Source organism: Anopheles coluzzii, chromosome 2, assembly GCF_943734685.1.
Source record: "Anopheles coluzzii chromosome 2, AcolN3, whole genome shotgun sequence".
In the NCBI taxonomy this organism is placed as follows: Eukaryota; Metazoa; Arthropoda; class Insecta; order Diptera; family Culicidae; genus Anopheles; species Anopheles coluzzii.
Window position 1 is genome coordinate 83009555 of NC_064670.1, and position 13963 is coordinate 83023517.

The 13963-nt window shown below is 42.6% G+C and overlaps 1 protein-coding gene across 9 annotated transcripts in view; it reads left to right on the forward strand.

Moving 5' to 3' along the window:
- The first annotated feature begins 294 nt into the window (after positions 1-294).
- LOC120951204 (CUGBP Elav-like family member 4) overlaps positions 295-13963 on the forward strand; it is a 321851-nt gene continuing 308182 nt past the window's right edge. For 2 of the 9 annotated variants that reach the window (XM_040369778.2, XM_040369783.2), the window contains exon 1: positions 317-5433. In XM_040369778.2, coding sequence (XP_040225712.1) covers positions 5427-5433 — 7 coding nt within the window. In that variant the 5' untranslated portion in view covers positions 317-5426. Of the gene's footprint in view, positions 5434-13963 lie in introns of all 9 variants that reach the window. The other 7 variants (XM_040369777.2, XM_040369781.2, XM_040369776.2 and 4 more) reach the window with 6 other exon arrangements.

Genomic DNA, 13963 nt, shown 5'->3' on the forward strand with positions numbered 1-13963 from the left:
ATTGATATCTTAAAAATACACCTGAAACTATTTTTATCAACAAAAAATTACAACAAGTACTACAAATTTCAAGATAACCGTACATAGGGACCGAGTGAAAGTACGTTCAATGAGCAATTTGTACTCACAACTACCGTTGAAGGGTTGCTCACTTTTGTTTCCATCAGTAGCGTTCGTGTGGTGTGTGGCTGAGATATACTGAGCTCCTGGGGACACTAAAACAGAACTCACGGCGAGCATCCTCGGCGTTGCTCGTCGTTGTTGTCGTCGTCGTCGCGTTCGCTGTCGTGACTGTCGGGACTGGTATGCCGTAGCAGAGGTTCCTAGATCCGGTTGGGACTGTTTTGACTTCAGAGAAAGAAACGTGGAACAAGGATACGGGTGTGTTATCGTCATCGTCGTTGTCGTTGTCGTCGTGCTCGTCGTCGTTGTTGTCGTCGTCGTATTTAGTTGTTCAAATCATAAGTTTGTTGTTTGTTCCCCGGTCTTGTGTGAATACTACTACTACCATTACTATTACTACTACTCTTACTACACTATCCGCTAAGGAGCCGCGTGTGCCGCAAGCTAAGTAAGTTGGTAGAAATCGCTCGCAAGTCGTAGTGTCCGTGAGAGAACGAGCAAAACGCCAGGAATACTTTCGATCAGCGATCAGCGAATTTAAGAACGGTTCCGTCGAGCAAAGCACCTGAAAGTCCCGGCAAAAACCATCGTCATCCGGTATAGAGCGGGAAAGCTTGCCACTGGAAAATCGTGCCTCCCAGTACCAACGGCTTGAGCCAAAATCGTGGTAGTAATTGTAGCATACACATTCACACACTAAGACCGGACAAGAAAGGAGCAGACTGGTTTTGGTGTCTTGAAAACAAAACTCTGATTGTGACGTTTCGTTCCACGTCCAGACGCGCTCGTAGATGCGGTTTTGTCAACGTTGGAAAATATGCAGAGGAGCGGTGAAGTATGCTGATAGCGGTTCGTGATTTAAATACACCCGCCAAAGGAAGCAGTAAACAGAAGTGCCCAACCGAAACGTAAACGTAAAACGAATATCAACAAACCAATAAGCAAGGAGCATGCACGCAGATGCGAAATTTAAAAACAAATAAGATAGAAAACCAACTATCATCACCGACAGCGAGCATGCAGGTGAAGCTGTAAACACATGTATAAAGTATCAACAATCGTGGAAGTAGGACGATAGAAAGTCAACCCACAAACAAGCACACATACTCAAAACAAACACTGAGCTCTGAATCAATCGAAAAATCATTACAGGGATTATATAGGTTACGAAAAGTGTACGTTAGTCACGCATTTCTGTATGTATGTGTGTATGTAATGCTGGCAATTTAGAAGACGATGATGGTAACATTTGCTTGAGCCTTTTCCTCGAAATTAGCAACTCCTTTAACAAACCTCCCATCCACAGCCTAAAAAGGACAAGCACACGAGAAGGCAACTAGAAGAAGCCTAGCTCAAGAAGCGAAAATCGATAAAAAAGCTCCTCGCGGAACAAAAGGAACAACAACAGCTGAAAAGCAAAACGACGCTGTTGAACAAAACAATCCATCTAAAAGCGGGCGCAACGTAACAACTGTGTGGAATAGAATTTCGCCAGAAAACGGCAACCCTGTCCTTTTAGTCCGCGCGACGCGTAAAGTTAAAGAGCGCACGAGGTTGTATTAAAGCTCACAGCTACGGGCGACGGATCAGCACGGATGCGGATAGTCAGCCGCCGATTGATGCCAGTGTCAGCTGGAGTGCGTGATAGCGTTGCATCCGAGTGAAGGGAAAACCGGTCAACGTGAGCTGGCTTTTCCATCTGAACTGGCCTGGGAAAACTGCGTGTGCGAGCGGGTGAGCGAGAGTGCAATTGTGTCAGGGCGAGAACGCACGAGCCGAGCAAGCGAGAGTACGAGCGAGACAGAGAGAGAGAGAGAGAGAGAAAGAGAGTGAACGAGTAAACGGCCGCATGCATTGCCGTCAATAATCAACAATCAGTCAGTCACTCAGTCAGCCGCCAGTGGCAGCATAAACAGCATACACTTGCAGCAGGAGAAGTGGTAATATATTGGCTGCATCCCTTCAGTGCCGTTCGCAATCGGTGCATCGTGGCAGTTGTGTTGCAAACGAGTTTCGTCGATCGGTGTTTTTTTGTTGTTTTCATCACTCGCGTGTACACTGACTTTAAGCAGCGTGTACTGTAACCGGCGCAAATGCGTGTGGATGCGTTTTTTAGTGGAACGAAGCGAAACAACTAAAGTACTTCAGGTGTGCAGTCCAGGTGTGTTGCTTAAGTGAAAGTGAACAACGGTACAACGCGAACATAGCCGCTTTCCCCTTTCTTCCAAACTAGCCGCAGTGGTAGTGTGTTAGTGCTTTGTTGCGTCTTCGTTCCCAAGGTGCCATTCTCGTAGTCGAGCCCATGTTTCGGGACAATAGTCGCTAGCAGACCGGCAAATCATCCCAGAAGCGAGGCGAAAGTATAATACAAAATTAGCATTAGCAAGAGCCTATTAGTCGAACGCATTAGCGCAATAGCGGGTTCGCTATCGGAAACACACAAAAGCAAACTAACGACCCCAACCAACCAAAACAAACAAACGCGAAACTGAGCAGGAGAACCGCAACCATCACATCAAAAAAGTGCCTAACTATTTCCGTTTTGCGTTTCGCTTAAATCTGTTGTTGTATCGGTCCACTCAGTCCCTGTCCCGAACACCCCGTCGATTTGCGTGGACCCGTCCGTAGAAAACACGCTTACCGTACCGGATCTGAACAGGCATGCAAGCGGAGCTGGGAAACAGCGTGTAGCTAAGGATTGTCAAGGATTGTTCGGATTCCCAGAAAACCAAAAAAGCCCCGTTGTACTTTAGGCCACCAGGTAATGGTTGTGTTACGTTTCGGATAGCTGGTGAAAGAAGTGGAAAAACAAATCAAAACGCATTAAATTGAAAAGTGTGCGCCCAGTAGTGTGCTCCCTTGTGGTGGTAGTATGAACAAAACATAATACACACACATACGCGCGGATTAGTCGCAATGCTGCGAGTGTGCTAATACAAAAGTGATAAAACTATTACAAAAAAAGAAACACCCCTTCGCACCCTCCAAAAACAAAACAAAACAAAAATTCGTGTGCCGATTGTTATCATCGCGATTGTTATTTGAGCTAAAACCGTTTAGAAACTCGATGAAGAAATCGTAGCAGTATAGGGTAGGATTTGTGTAAGTGCAGTAGTGTTTCGCCTTTCCGAAGCCTTTGCCAACTGGAGGAGTGTTCCGTTCGTGCTGCTGTTACAAAGGTGTAGTTTTAACCGCGTTCACTTCAAGCAACGTGCGAGGAACGCGAATGCTGGCTGGTGTTTGATGTGAACATTGATTTTCCTCGTTTTCCCCGGCATTTGGTAGTGCGTTCGTGCACTTACCTGTCTACGCAATAGAACTGTGCCCATTATTGCGTCTGCTTCCAGCAATCGATTAAAGCGGATACAAAGTTAAAGGAGCTACGGCGAGTGCTGCGAAAAATCCCAACACGACTAACAAGTAATCAAAATCCTTGGAGCCCGGCTCTGGGCCATGGTATATTGAACAGAGCAGTGTGTGTGTGTGTGTGTGCTTCCGGACGATCGTGACTACTGCGTAACGCGTTACTAACAAAAGGTTGAGGTTGAACAAAGTGATAGGAAATATTTGTGATATCAGTGTCTGTGTGTGTGTCTCGTGACTGTCGTACCAGCTTCCAACCAGATCGTCGAAAACTCTAAACCACTAGAGACAAAAAGAGGAGAGAGAAAAAGAGGAAACTCGGTAACCTTCTTCACATATCGGAATTTCACTTGCGAATGCTGATCTCGTCGGTATTTTCGTTTCGTAAAATTTAAATCAACCCTCCCACGAGTGGGTTTTTGCTGCTGACGTGACTAGTGCATGCTTCCATAAGGCAAAGCGGCATAACTTCCATCCCGCCCAACCAAACCTTCCGCAACCCCACCCCCGGGGGTTACATTACGCCCAGCAGTCAACTCCGCCAGCTTCACTCGTGGTTCGGCCGATGGTTCTAATAATAGTTCCGCAATAACAATATCATCACTTTCGCCCATCATCTCCAGTGGCGGAGAGTTAGATTCCGTTCCGAAACTCGTGCGGGGTCTACCGATCCCTACGCCTACCCGCCAAAGCAAAAAGTGGAGTTTTAAAGTGCAAAGTGTGAAGAAAGCAAGGAACGTCGTACGGTCGTCGTTGTCGTCGCGCGCGTATTCCGTTGTGATATTATTCGCTATCGGTTTGGTGATTGTGTGTACGAGCGTAGCGTGATTGTGTTCGTCGTCGCTGCTGTTGTCAGTGCCAGTCTCGAGTGCAGGTTTCGCGTATGTTCACGGTGTAAGTGCTCCGCGTTTGTCTGTGCATATTGTTTGATTTTTGGTGTTTGATCTGGTGTATCTGTGAGTGTGTCTGTGAGTGTTTCAGTGTGTGTGTGTATATTTGTGCAACGTCGTACAGAGAAAGCCCTCACTCCCTCTGACCGCGGAGTGTTGTATCCGGCTTTTCTGCAGCTCTTCCCCCACATCCCGGTTGGGATTGTTTGATCTGAGATGCTGTGATCGGAGAAATATTATTCGCCGACCAACTTCAATAGTCCCACTCGTATCCGCCTTCCGGTGCAAACCGATCGGTTCCGTGTGAGCGTGTGATTTTCCGATATTCCCGTTGCAGTTTTTTGCCCGCGCCCTGCAAATCCCAGAGGGATCGCCGTGGTTGAGGTGTTAAGGCCGCGGGGTGACCGAGTGTTAAAGGCAGGTGGAAAACAACCAACGTGCGAAGTGATAGCGCCGCGAGCAAATATTGCCAAGTGTGGTGGAAAATATTGATGATATTTTCTGGGAATCATAAAAGTCATCTGCTGCTGCTGGTGGTGAGTGTGCGTGTGTGAGTGGAGCCGGTCGGTCGGTCTGTTTTTTCGCCATTGTTGCTTTCCGTGTTGTGTGGCATTTGGAAAGGTTTCGATTTCGTTTGTTCTCACGGGCAACAGTTCACGGCAGTACTCGGCCCAAACGCGCATTTCGAGGCAGGGAAATAGATGCAACTGACGGAAAAAGCAAACCGGTGTGTGCGGGCGGCATAAACGCAAGGAAAATTCTCAGCCGAAAGTTTGTGTGCTTGTGCAAAGGAAAGAGTGCTGGGCTGTGTGTGTGTGAGGGCGGGAATCGCTTATTCTACCGGGAAATCGCATATCGTACTAGTGCTGTGAATAACCTGAAGCTAAGAGGCGAGCTTGAAGAGATCGTTTGCTCGAGCGCTGCAAATAGATATAAATCGGCGCCCAGTGTCGGGAAGGGCGTCACATTCACTCTGCGACAAATCGTCTCCAGTGCCGACTCTAGCATCACGTTATTGCGTTTCGACATCATCAACAGCACTCTGCATACATGTTAGGTAAGCGAAGCGAATCCACACCGGAAAGCCAAACGACATGCAATGCATGTACCTAGAGTACTCTAAACATTGATTTCCTCGAACAAGACGTCAATTGGCTTTAATTCTCGTTCGAATGTGTACCAAGTTGTACCCTTTAAATCGGTGAAAAAACCCCTGCTAAGTGATTTCTACCCAAGCGAAAGTGAACAGTCTAAATCACTTGCACTTCAATTGCTAAACCTCCTCCATGCTGCTTGAAGGAAGCGTTCCCGAGCTCGCCGAGTGGCTCGCCGTTTTACAGTTTTCCTTTTTGCCGCGTTATATCGCCCTTTAAATTATTGATAAATATAAAACCTAGAGCGCTTGGGACGATATTTCTTTTTTGCTCTCGCAAAACCACAACCGCATATATACACACACTAAACACATACACACACACACATACAGAAACCCACACCCAGATTCGTTCCGTCGTACCGATCCACGATTGCCGTTTGCTTTTGCTCAGTGTAAGCAGACGGTCGGAGTGTGCTAAATTGTACGTACCCGTAAGGCGATTCCGAGACATGAAGGAGATGGATAGACGAGGGCTCGTTTGTGTTCACCCCTTCCAGACCTTCGGGCAGACATTTGAAATGCTTTTCCCTCGCTGCACGCGAGGAGAGGGGAAAAGGATCCGTTGGCTAAGCACGGTGCCGGAGGACCCAAACACACAGAAACACATATACATGCCCATATACCTACGTAGGCGTTCAGTCGCGCCCGCGACTTTGAACCGACGACACGAGAGTGAGAAAATGAGAGAAAATCCATCTCTACACTCTAATGTGTGCCTTTTTCCAGGACGTACCGTACGGTGTGCCGGGACTAACCTCGCTAAGCTAACGACCAACCATACACATACAGTCATCAAAACACTCCCCTCGCAGGGCAGATTCCCTCGGCGGCATGCTTCGCCTGGAAGGATTTGTACGTATATATGCGGTCATTAGTATATGCTCTTATTTTACGGGCTCCTTTCTCGGGCTTCTTTTTTGTGCCTTTCATTTGCGAGCTCATTTTTCTCGTTCCTTTTTTCGTCTCCTCATGACGTGTTTCGGGCTGTACCATGCAGCTTGAGTCCTCCGTCTTAGTCTATAACTCGGTAATGCATGATTTGCCATAGGCTTTCGGTTCGTTTCCTAGCAGCCTTTGCCTCAATTTAGGGCCTCGGGAACGGCCATGAGGCTTGAGCATTCTGTGCTCTCCGTCGCAACACCTTGTCTTGTACCGCTGTGCACTGCCTTGCTGCACATCTTGGATGATCGTGTTTTATTCGTTCTAGCAGGTATCTGTCACCTTCCCGAGCCGTTGCTGGTAGCATTCGGCAGATAAACTAGACTAGAGCGACTAGAAACCAAGCCTCAGCGGTAGCGACTTGATGTTCTAGGATTGGGCAGGAAAATTGGAGGAAGGAAGATAAAAAATACAACAAAAAAAAAAAAAACAAACAAACCAGAGCAGCTGATGAAGTTTTTCTTCATCTTGGTAGTGGCGTAGTTTTCGATAGTTTCCACCGATCTGTCCGTGGGATGTCCTCGGTATCGCACTCCTGGACAGTTGGAAAACCAGAAACGACAGGCAGCCATTTGCTAGCAGCATCGTTAGTGTACGTTTCATGCTTCTTTTTCGACGTTCTCTCAGTCTGATATCAAAGGAGGAAATGGAAAATGAGGTCAGTTTCAGCTTTAAGATTGCTACCGTACAGGGTGTAGCTTGAGAAAAAAGTAGCTTCAACGGGAAATGCACTAATTTGTTCAGTATTGAGATGTTCAGCACATTAAAGAATTCACGAAACATTTGTTGCAAGACATACCACAGAGAAGAATAAAAGAATTAATTGATAGTATTGGCAAGTATATCGCAATAATAAAACTATTCTTATGTTCTTATAAATTATTTTTATTAATCAAACTAATTTTATGAGTACTGATTCATCCGTGTAGCGGATTCAAAAAAAATTATTCTTATTGATCATTTGAATAGATTGAATACTACCCTGGAAATGTAGAATGATCGTAATCCTTATGTATCGTTTGTTCAACAAGGGAAAAACACTGTTATCCCAATTTAAAACCAATCCAGGCGTGTACAAAACTACCCCACCGCCCTAATATCCCAATAACCCGCTTTAAGCAGGTCCGTCTTGCTACAATTCAGAAATGGGCTTAAGTATTATCACACGATCCAGAAAGTATAAATCTCCAGCGTTTCGTTTTGGCCGCCGCAATCCACAAGACACAGAAGGCAAACAAACAAACAGCCGTACCAGGCGTTTGTCGAGACGTTCCGTATCGGCCACCACCATCGAGGATGCACTTGGTGCAAGGATGCCAGTGCTTCGGCGAGCCTTGGCAGATAGGACAAAGCTGACACAGCCCTACCGGTGCCCCTGTGGTGCTGTGTTCATACATAACCGAACGTACGTGGTGTTCGAGCTGACAATAGTTTGCATGCCAATGAACAAGCGATGTTATGATCAGGCCGCCAGTTGCAACAGTTGCACGGTGAATGGGTTGCCGGGCTCAACTGGTCGATGGTGCAAGGAGTCGGTCCCACAGGGTTCCACACCTGCTTGTGGAAAGCCTTGGGATCGTTGGGCAAATGGCTAGCTAGTGTTGGCAGCGTTCGGCAAACGGAGCGCTCGCGTTCCGTCACTTGTGTGTTGTGATAAACTTATAAAGTCACGTTAGTAAGAATAACAAAAATCACGTGCGACTTCATTCATTGTTAACGTACCTCGTTCCTGTTGAAGAAACGGAATGGAATATCTGCCTCTTTGCTTGATATGGGATGCAGAACCACTCACACGCTGCAAGATCTACGGTCAGTAATGGTTGAAGTTTCCAGCATAATAATGTATAAATTTTTATACATTGTCTTAGTTTAACATCATTAAAACTTAAAAACATATATTTAACCAACGTTTTTAGAACCCATGATCTAAAATATCTTATACAGCTGAATTATATTTGATCAATTGCATTTGTACAATTATTGTCACATGTTTACTTTGAATATTATTTAGAATAATATTCTATTATTTTGCACTTTTTTGTTCGTTATGCTTATGTAAATTATTATCAAGAAGCTTTGATTAACATGTAACAGATGTATATAAATGTTCAGCAGGACTAAAAAATCAAATGCTCTTTTGCATTGCCGGCAAAGTAACGTATACTCGTTAGATATTTTATGTTAAATAATTTTACTCTAATTTGAAATGGTTTCTAAACGATAAAATAATGATGAAAAACACAAAACAGATGGTGTTTTAATCCGCAACGTTGAAAGTTTGTGATTCCAAAGAAATTTCTCTTCAGCAAAAAAAAAAAATACAAGGGATGAAAGAATTATACAAAAATCAATATTTCCTTTTTACATACGACAGACTCTCAACAACCCTTTTCAACACTTTTTAAAGCTGGTCCAGTTGCTGATAAAAAGAACCCCGCTGCTCATACGACTGCTCAACGGTTAGGCACTTCAAGCAACCTCGTTTGCTTGTTGAGGAGTTTCAATCTTGAGGAGATGTAAAAATTACTTGCCGAGCAGCGGAGAATAAATAACCGAGCATCCAAATAGGGTCGATGTTTTCATTGGAGCGAAGTAAAATTTAAGTGAAAATAAAACGATCCCAGAACGTACGAACGAACCCAACCGGTTGGATTGCTTTGGTGAATTCCACTTTCTTTCAATACTGTACTGCCTCGGTTGTGCTCGGGACCGTTTTCAATCGAAAGAAATTTGAACAGATTTGCTTTCAATGCCGAAATACGGCTCGAAGCGAAGCGCTTGATGTGATAGGAATAGGAAGCGAAGAAAAATGATTATGTTACATCATAAATTTGGCTCCAATCAATATCGTGTACATATGTGAGAATGTTGTTTCCGCTTGTCGGGAACCGTACCACGGGTCGGCATGCTGTTTGAGCGGCATGAGTGAATATCGATTGTATCACCACACCCAGTTTACCTTAGACAAGTTTTCGAACGTATATTTTACGAGAAGGTTGCAGAATACCCTTGAAGGTCATGTGAGCAGCAATATAGTTGTCTTGAACGCATCTTAGGAAACGGAAACTCTTGCAGGCACATAATTTATCATCCAAGAAAATGTAGCAAAAACCTTTGTCGTGTATATCAAATAAAATGGAATTTTCAACGTGAAGTAAAATGAAATAAAGTTTGGTACAAAAAAATATATTTTGATTTGCTGCATAGCATTATTTCCTAAAAAATTGAACCTTTCATGAAGCGTGTCTATTTGCTAACCATTCGTTGCGGGGTGCCTCCTGAAATCATTCGTAAGAAAAATATTTATTTTTGTACACTTCTTTGCATTTCCCCATCTCGGTGTGTGATGTTGGGTGCGTTCCTGGATCTTGGAAAATGCTCAATTCGGAAAGACAATAAAGCAAAGAAACACTCGAATGTTCCAAATGAAACTGCTTGATTGGTTCGAGGCATCCAGCCCCTGTGCAGTGTTTGTACATCATGTATTTCCATAAGTACGACAACGTCAGCCAAGCAGAGTGGAGCGTAAAATTGGCTTGAGGTACAACACTGAAAGCAGCCACAGCCCGAGCCTGACATGGGCAAAAGCTTTTCTCGAGTATTTGCGTAAGAAAATGAAACGTCAATAAATAAACGCCCCTGCGCCTTGATGGTACGGTAGCTAAGGCGTACCGGGAAGGTTAAAGCCCTCACTAGCAACATTGGGAGCGGGCGGCTTAGAACAGCTAGTGTTTCGAATTTCGTTGTCTGAATAAATTTAACAAAACATTGACACCATCATTAAGACGAATGTTGGTGTACCACTGTACATTGGGTCGTACAGGGCTGGTGGTTACGGTCGCTTGTGGACCGGTTGACACGTAAAGCTCAACGAAAGCCTCAACGAAGCAACACTCTTGCATGCACCGCAGACGACTGTAGGTGGGCCATCGGTTGTTAAAGGCCCTGAGACCTAGTATTTTGGTTTGAAATCATGACTGCAAGGGCTTACCAGACTCATCCTTAAGGTGTGCTCGTCTTCGTTTGCAATTTTATTTGATTTTGTCTCGTGTTGTATCCAATGATCGAGAGTGTCGTGAATCTATTAAAACCGTACAATTTTATACAATTGCTCAGGGAATCTTTGTAATCGTATCGTTTTGTTGGGATAGCGAAATCCCGTACCGTGTTCATGTTGTACGTGAAAAATTTGATTATTTTTAACATTTTTTGTGTCTTATTTTTTATACATTTTTAATTTATAACATGTGTTAGTAAATTTTTTCCTTCCCTTCTTTCTTCTATCCCTTTCTACGCCAATAACCGTGTTCTTCGAAACCGCCCTCCCCTAGTGATCCCTTCCCGCCGAACTGCAGTGGGCCGTAATGACCCCCTTCTTCGTGCAATTCGTCGATTTAACTGTGTATATTCTATGTTTGATTTCAACCTTCCCTTATCCTCTTTCCGATCCCGCATCAGAACTCTCCATAATCCCGTGCTGCCTTAATTTTCAATTTTTAAATTTTAAATTCTAATTTTCTAAAAAAAAATTTTTCTCAAATTTTAGATAATTTGTGTTAATTTTTGTTAGGTTAGGAACATAGGTAATACGTATTATTTAAGTATTTGTGTAACCAAAAGGTAGACAAATAAATTTGAATATGAATATGAATATGAATTCTATTTTTCCTTATTTAGGCATTTCATACCATTTTTTCGGTCATACAGCAACCTCTTTGTGATAGATGTTTGTTATTTATTTCCCCAATCTGTATTTAGTTGCCAATGTAAAACATCAAAAGCTACGGTAGCAAATCGATAACCTTTGAAAAAACAATTACAATATAACAAGGCACGAATCAATTGCATAAGAGCTTCAAGAAATTAATGGTACAGGTTCAAGATATGTCTTTGGCTTAAATTTCATTGGTACTTTTTTGGTATGTTTTGATGACATTTGATTCACTGTCCACTACCCTAGGCATTTACAAAGTAAGTCTTAATGAATACATCACTAGGTTGAAATACGCCAATAGTCTTGAAAAAATATTTTATATTTTGTTTTAAGTACATGTAATTAGTTTTATAAATGGTAATAATAAACTCATCATGACGAAAAATAAAAAAATACTGTTAATTAAAACATCTAGAATATCATTGTTTGTGATTGACCATTTGATGCACTACCATTAGAAAAATACGTAAGGCCACATAAATGACTGATTATCCAATGATATCGATCAGCAAAGAAAAGTCATATTTTACAGAATATACATACCAAACATTGCTTTAATGTTTTTGATTGTTGTGAATCGATGGGTGCAGATTAAAAGGGTGCTCTGAATTTGATTTTGGTAATGGTATTTTCAGGATATTTTTGCAAGGCTGATAAAAAATCCGTTTTCTATAATTCAGCAATTTTTATGTCTGATTCGTTTTAAGGAAAATAAATCTTTGATAAAAAATATCTTAAATTAAATTTCCTTAGAACGTGTTGAAAAACCATGATCGTTTCATTCCGCTTCGTAAGTAATCTCCAAAAAAACAGGACCAACTCATTGACTTTATCACGAACACTATAATCGCATTAAAAATATATTCGAGTCATTCCTACCGAATTGCAGGGATTTCAAGAGGTCCGGGAGAAAGGATTTGTATCCTATATCTTACTTGAACACTTGGACTACTTACTTGGACACATTACTTGGAAGTCCAATACGTGTTCTGTATGAACGTGGACATTAGCCGTTTATTTTCATTGAAGATGTTTATCTATAGCAACATATAACTTTATTGCGTCACATAAAACCAATATTGAAAAAATATGTTTAGGTTGATGCTACAGTATTACAGTATTACAGTATTTGAATGAAAATACTTATTAAAGGAACTGCATTCTACGAAGAATATTAGTATTATTCTTTAAGTTCTCAAACTATTATCTCACAGCGTTGCAGCGCTGGATGAAAAATCCTACAGTTATTTTGAACGTTCTTGCTGAGCCTTTGAACGATTACTTTGCCTCCATTTCAATCATGCAATGGTCCCCTAACGATTTGAAAAATTGCCTATTCAATAAACATGTATCACAACGGTTCACATCCGCACTTTACTCGCATAACATAATCATATAAGCATAAATTAATATGCATTGTACTCAATATATTTATTTTTATACTTGAGGTGTGCAACAACGTGATTGGCTTGATGTATATGAAGCGCAAACCGACGAAGGCACGAAACGAAAAGAACGAATACGAAATATTGTAAATTGAACTTCCAAACCGTTTAACTCAACCTTTATCCTTATAACATGTGTATCTAGGATTTTTTATTTTATTTTCGTTATTTTTATTGATATTATTATTTTTGTTTGAAAGTTAAATTGTTAGTAATGATACCTACATCATATCGGATTTTTATAAAACGCAGTAAAAATACATCTGTTTCTCTGAAAACCAAATAAAACTTCTAACTATGCAATTCTTAGAAAATATGCTAGTAATGTTAGCCTCATTGAAAGCCTTGCTGAATAGCAATTCAAAATTCAGAAAGGAAAATCGATATAAGGTAAGAAACCAATGAGTCATCGAAGCGGTGGAAAAAAGAGAGTGTCGTTCGATGCTACTGTGTTTGCCACTTTGTAAGCTGATTCGAACCGTAGAAGGAAATAAAATCAATTTTCCACCCGCACATTCACTCTGCCTTCTTTTGGATCTTTTGCCACCCAGTACTGGCACTGCTGTTTGTAAGTGTGGGACTAATTGGTTTGTTTTAGAGCACTCCCATTGAAATGACCTCCCGGCAACGGTTTGTAATAACAATAAATTACACAATTTATACAAGCATGCCGTTTGCCAGCTTCCGCCCTGGGTAAACTCCTGGCAAGGGACAACCTCCAGACCGACCGACGGACGGATCGGTCGTCAAAGTGCATTAGCGTTTCATTAGCGATTCATTTCGCCTATCTTGATTGAGTATTCTCGATAAATGTCGCCGGCAATCCTTTCACTCCCGAGCGGGTGCCAATGAGATGGGATTGCTCACCAATCACGAACCGATGCAGTGTCGTGCGTCCCCTTCCGGCCTTCTCTTTGCACTTGGGAACGGTTGAGCCACCATGGAACGGATGGATGATTGCGCGAAGTAGGTTAACTCGTTATCGAGATTTCCGATCGATTTGTTCGCTCAAACTGATTAGAGGCCTTAAATTTGTTATCGACCGGCAATGGCTGGCTGGCAAAGAAAAGGTGCTAATTGAGAGGTTTTCGCTAGGTAAGCGCTTTCGGTGGGATATAAGTTTCGCCAGCAGCACGTTACGACGGCCCACGGTCGCTATAAGTGGTCGGTTTGTCGAAATCGAAAATGAAGCTGTTCGATACCAATCGCTGGGTGTGGCTTATTGATGGTTTTGTTAATGGAGTACCTCAATCGATACTTACTGGTTAGCTGAGTATTTTGGATGGATTTTTCGATAGAGGAACCGGTGCAATGTAAAGTAAAGTGTAGCATG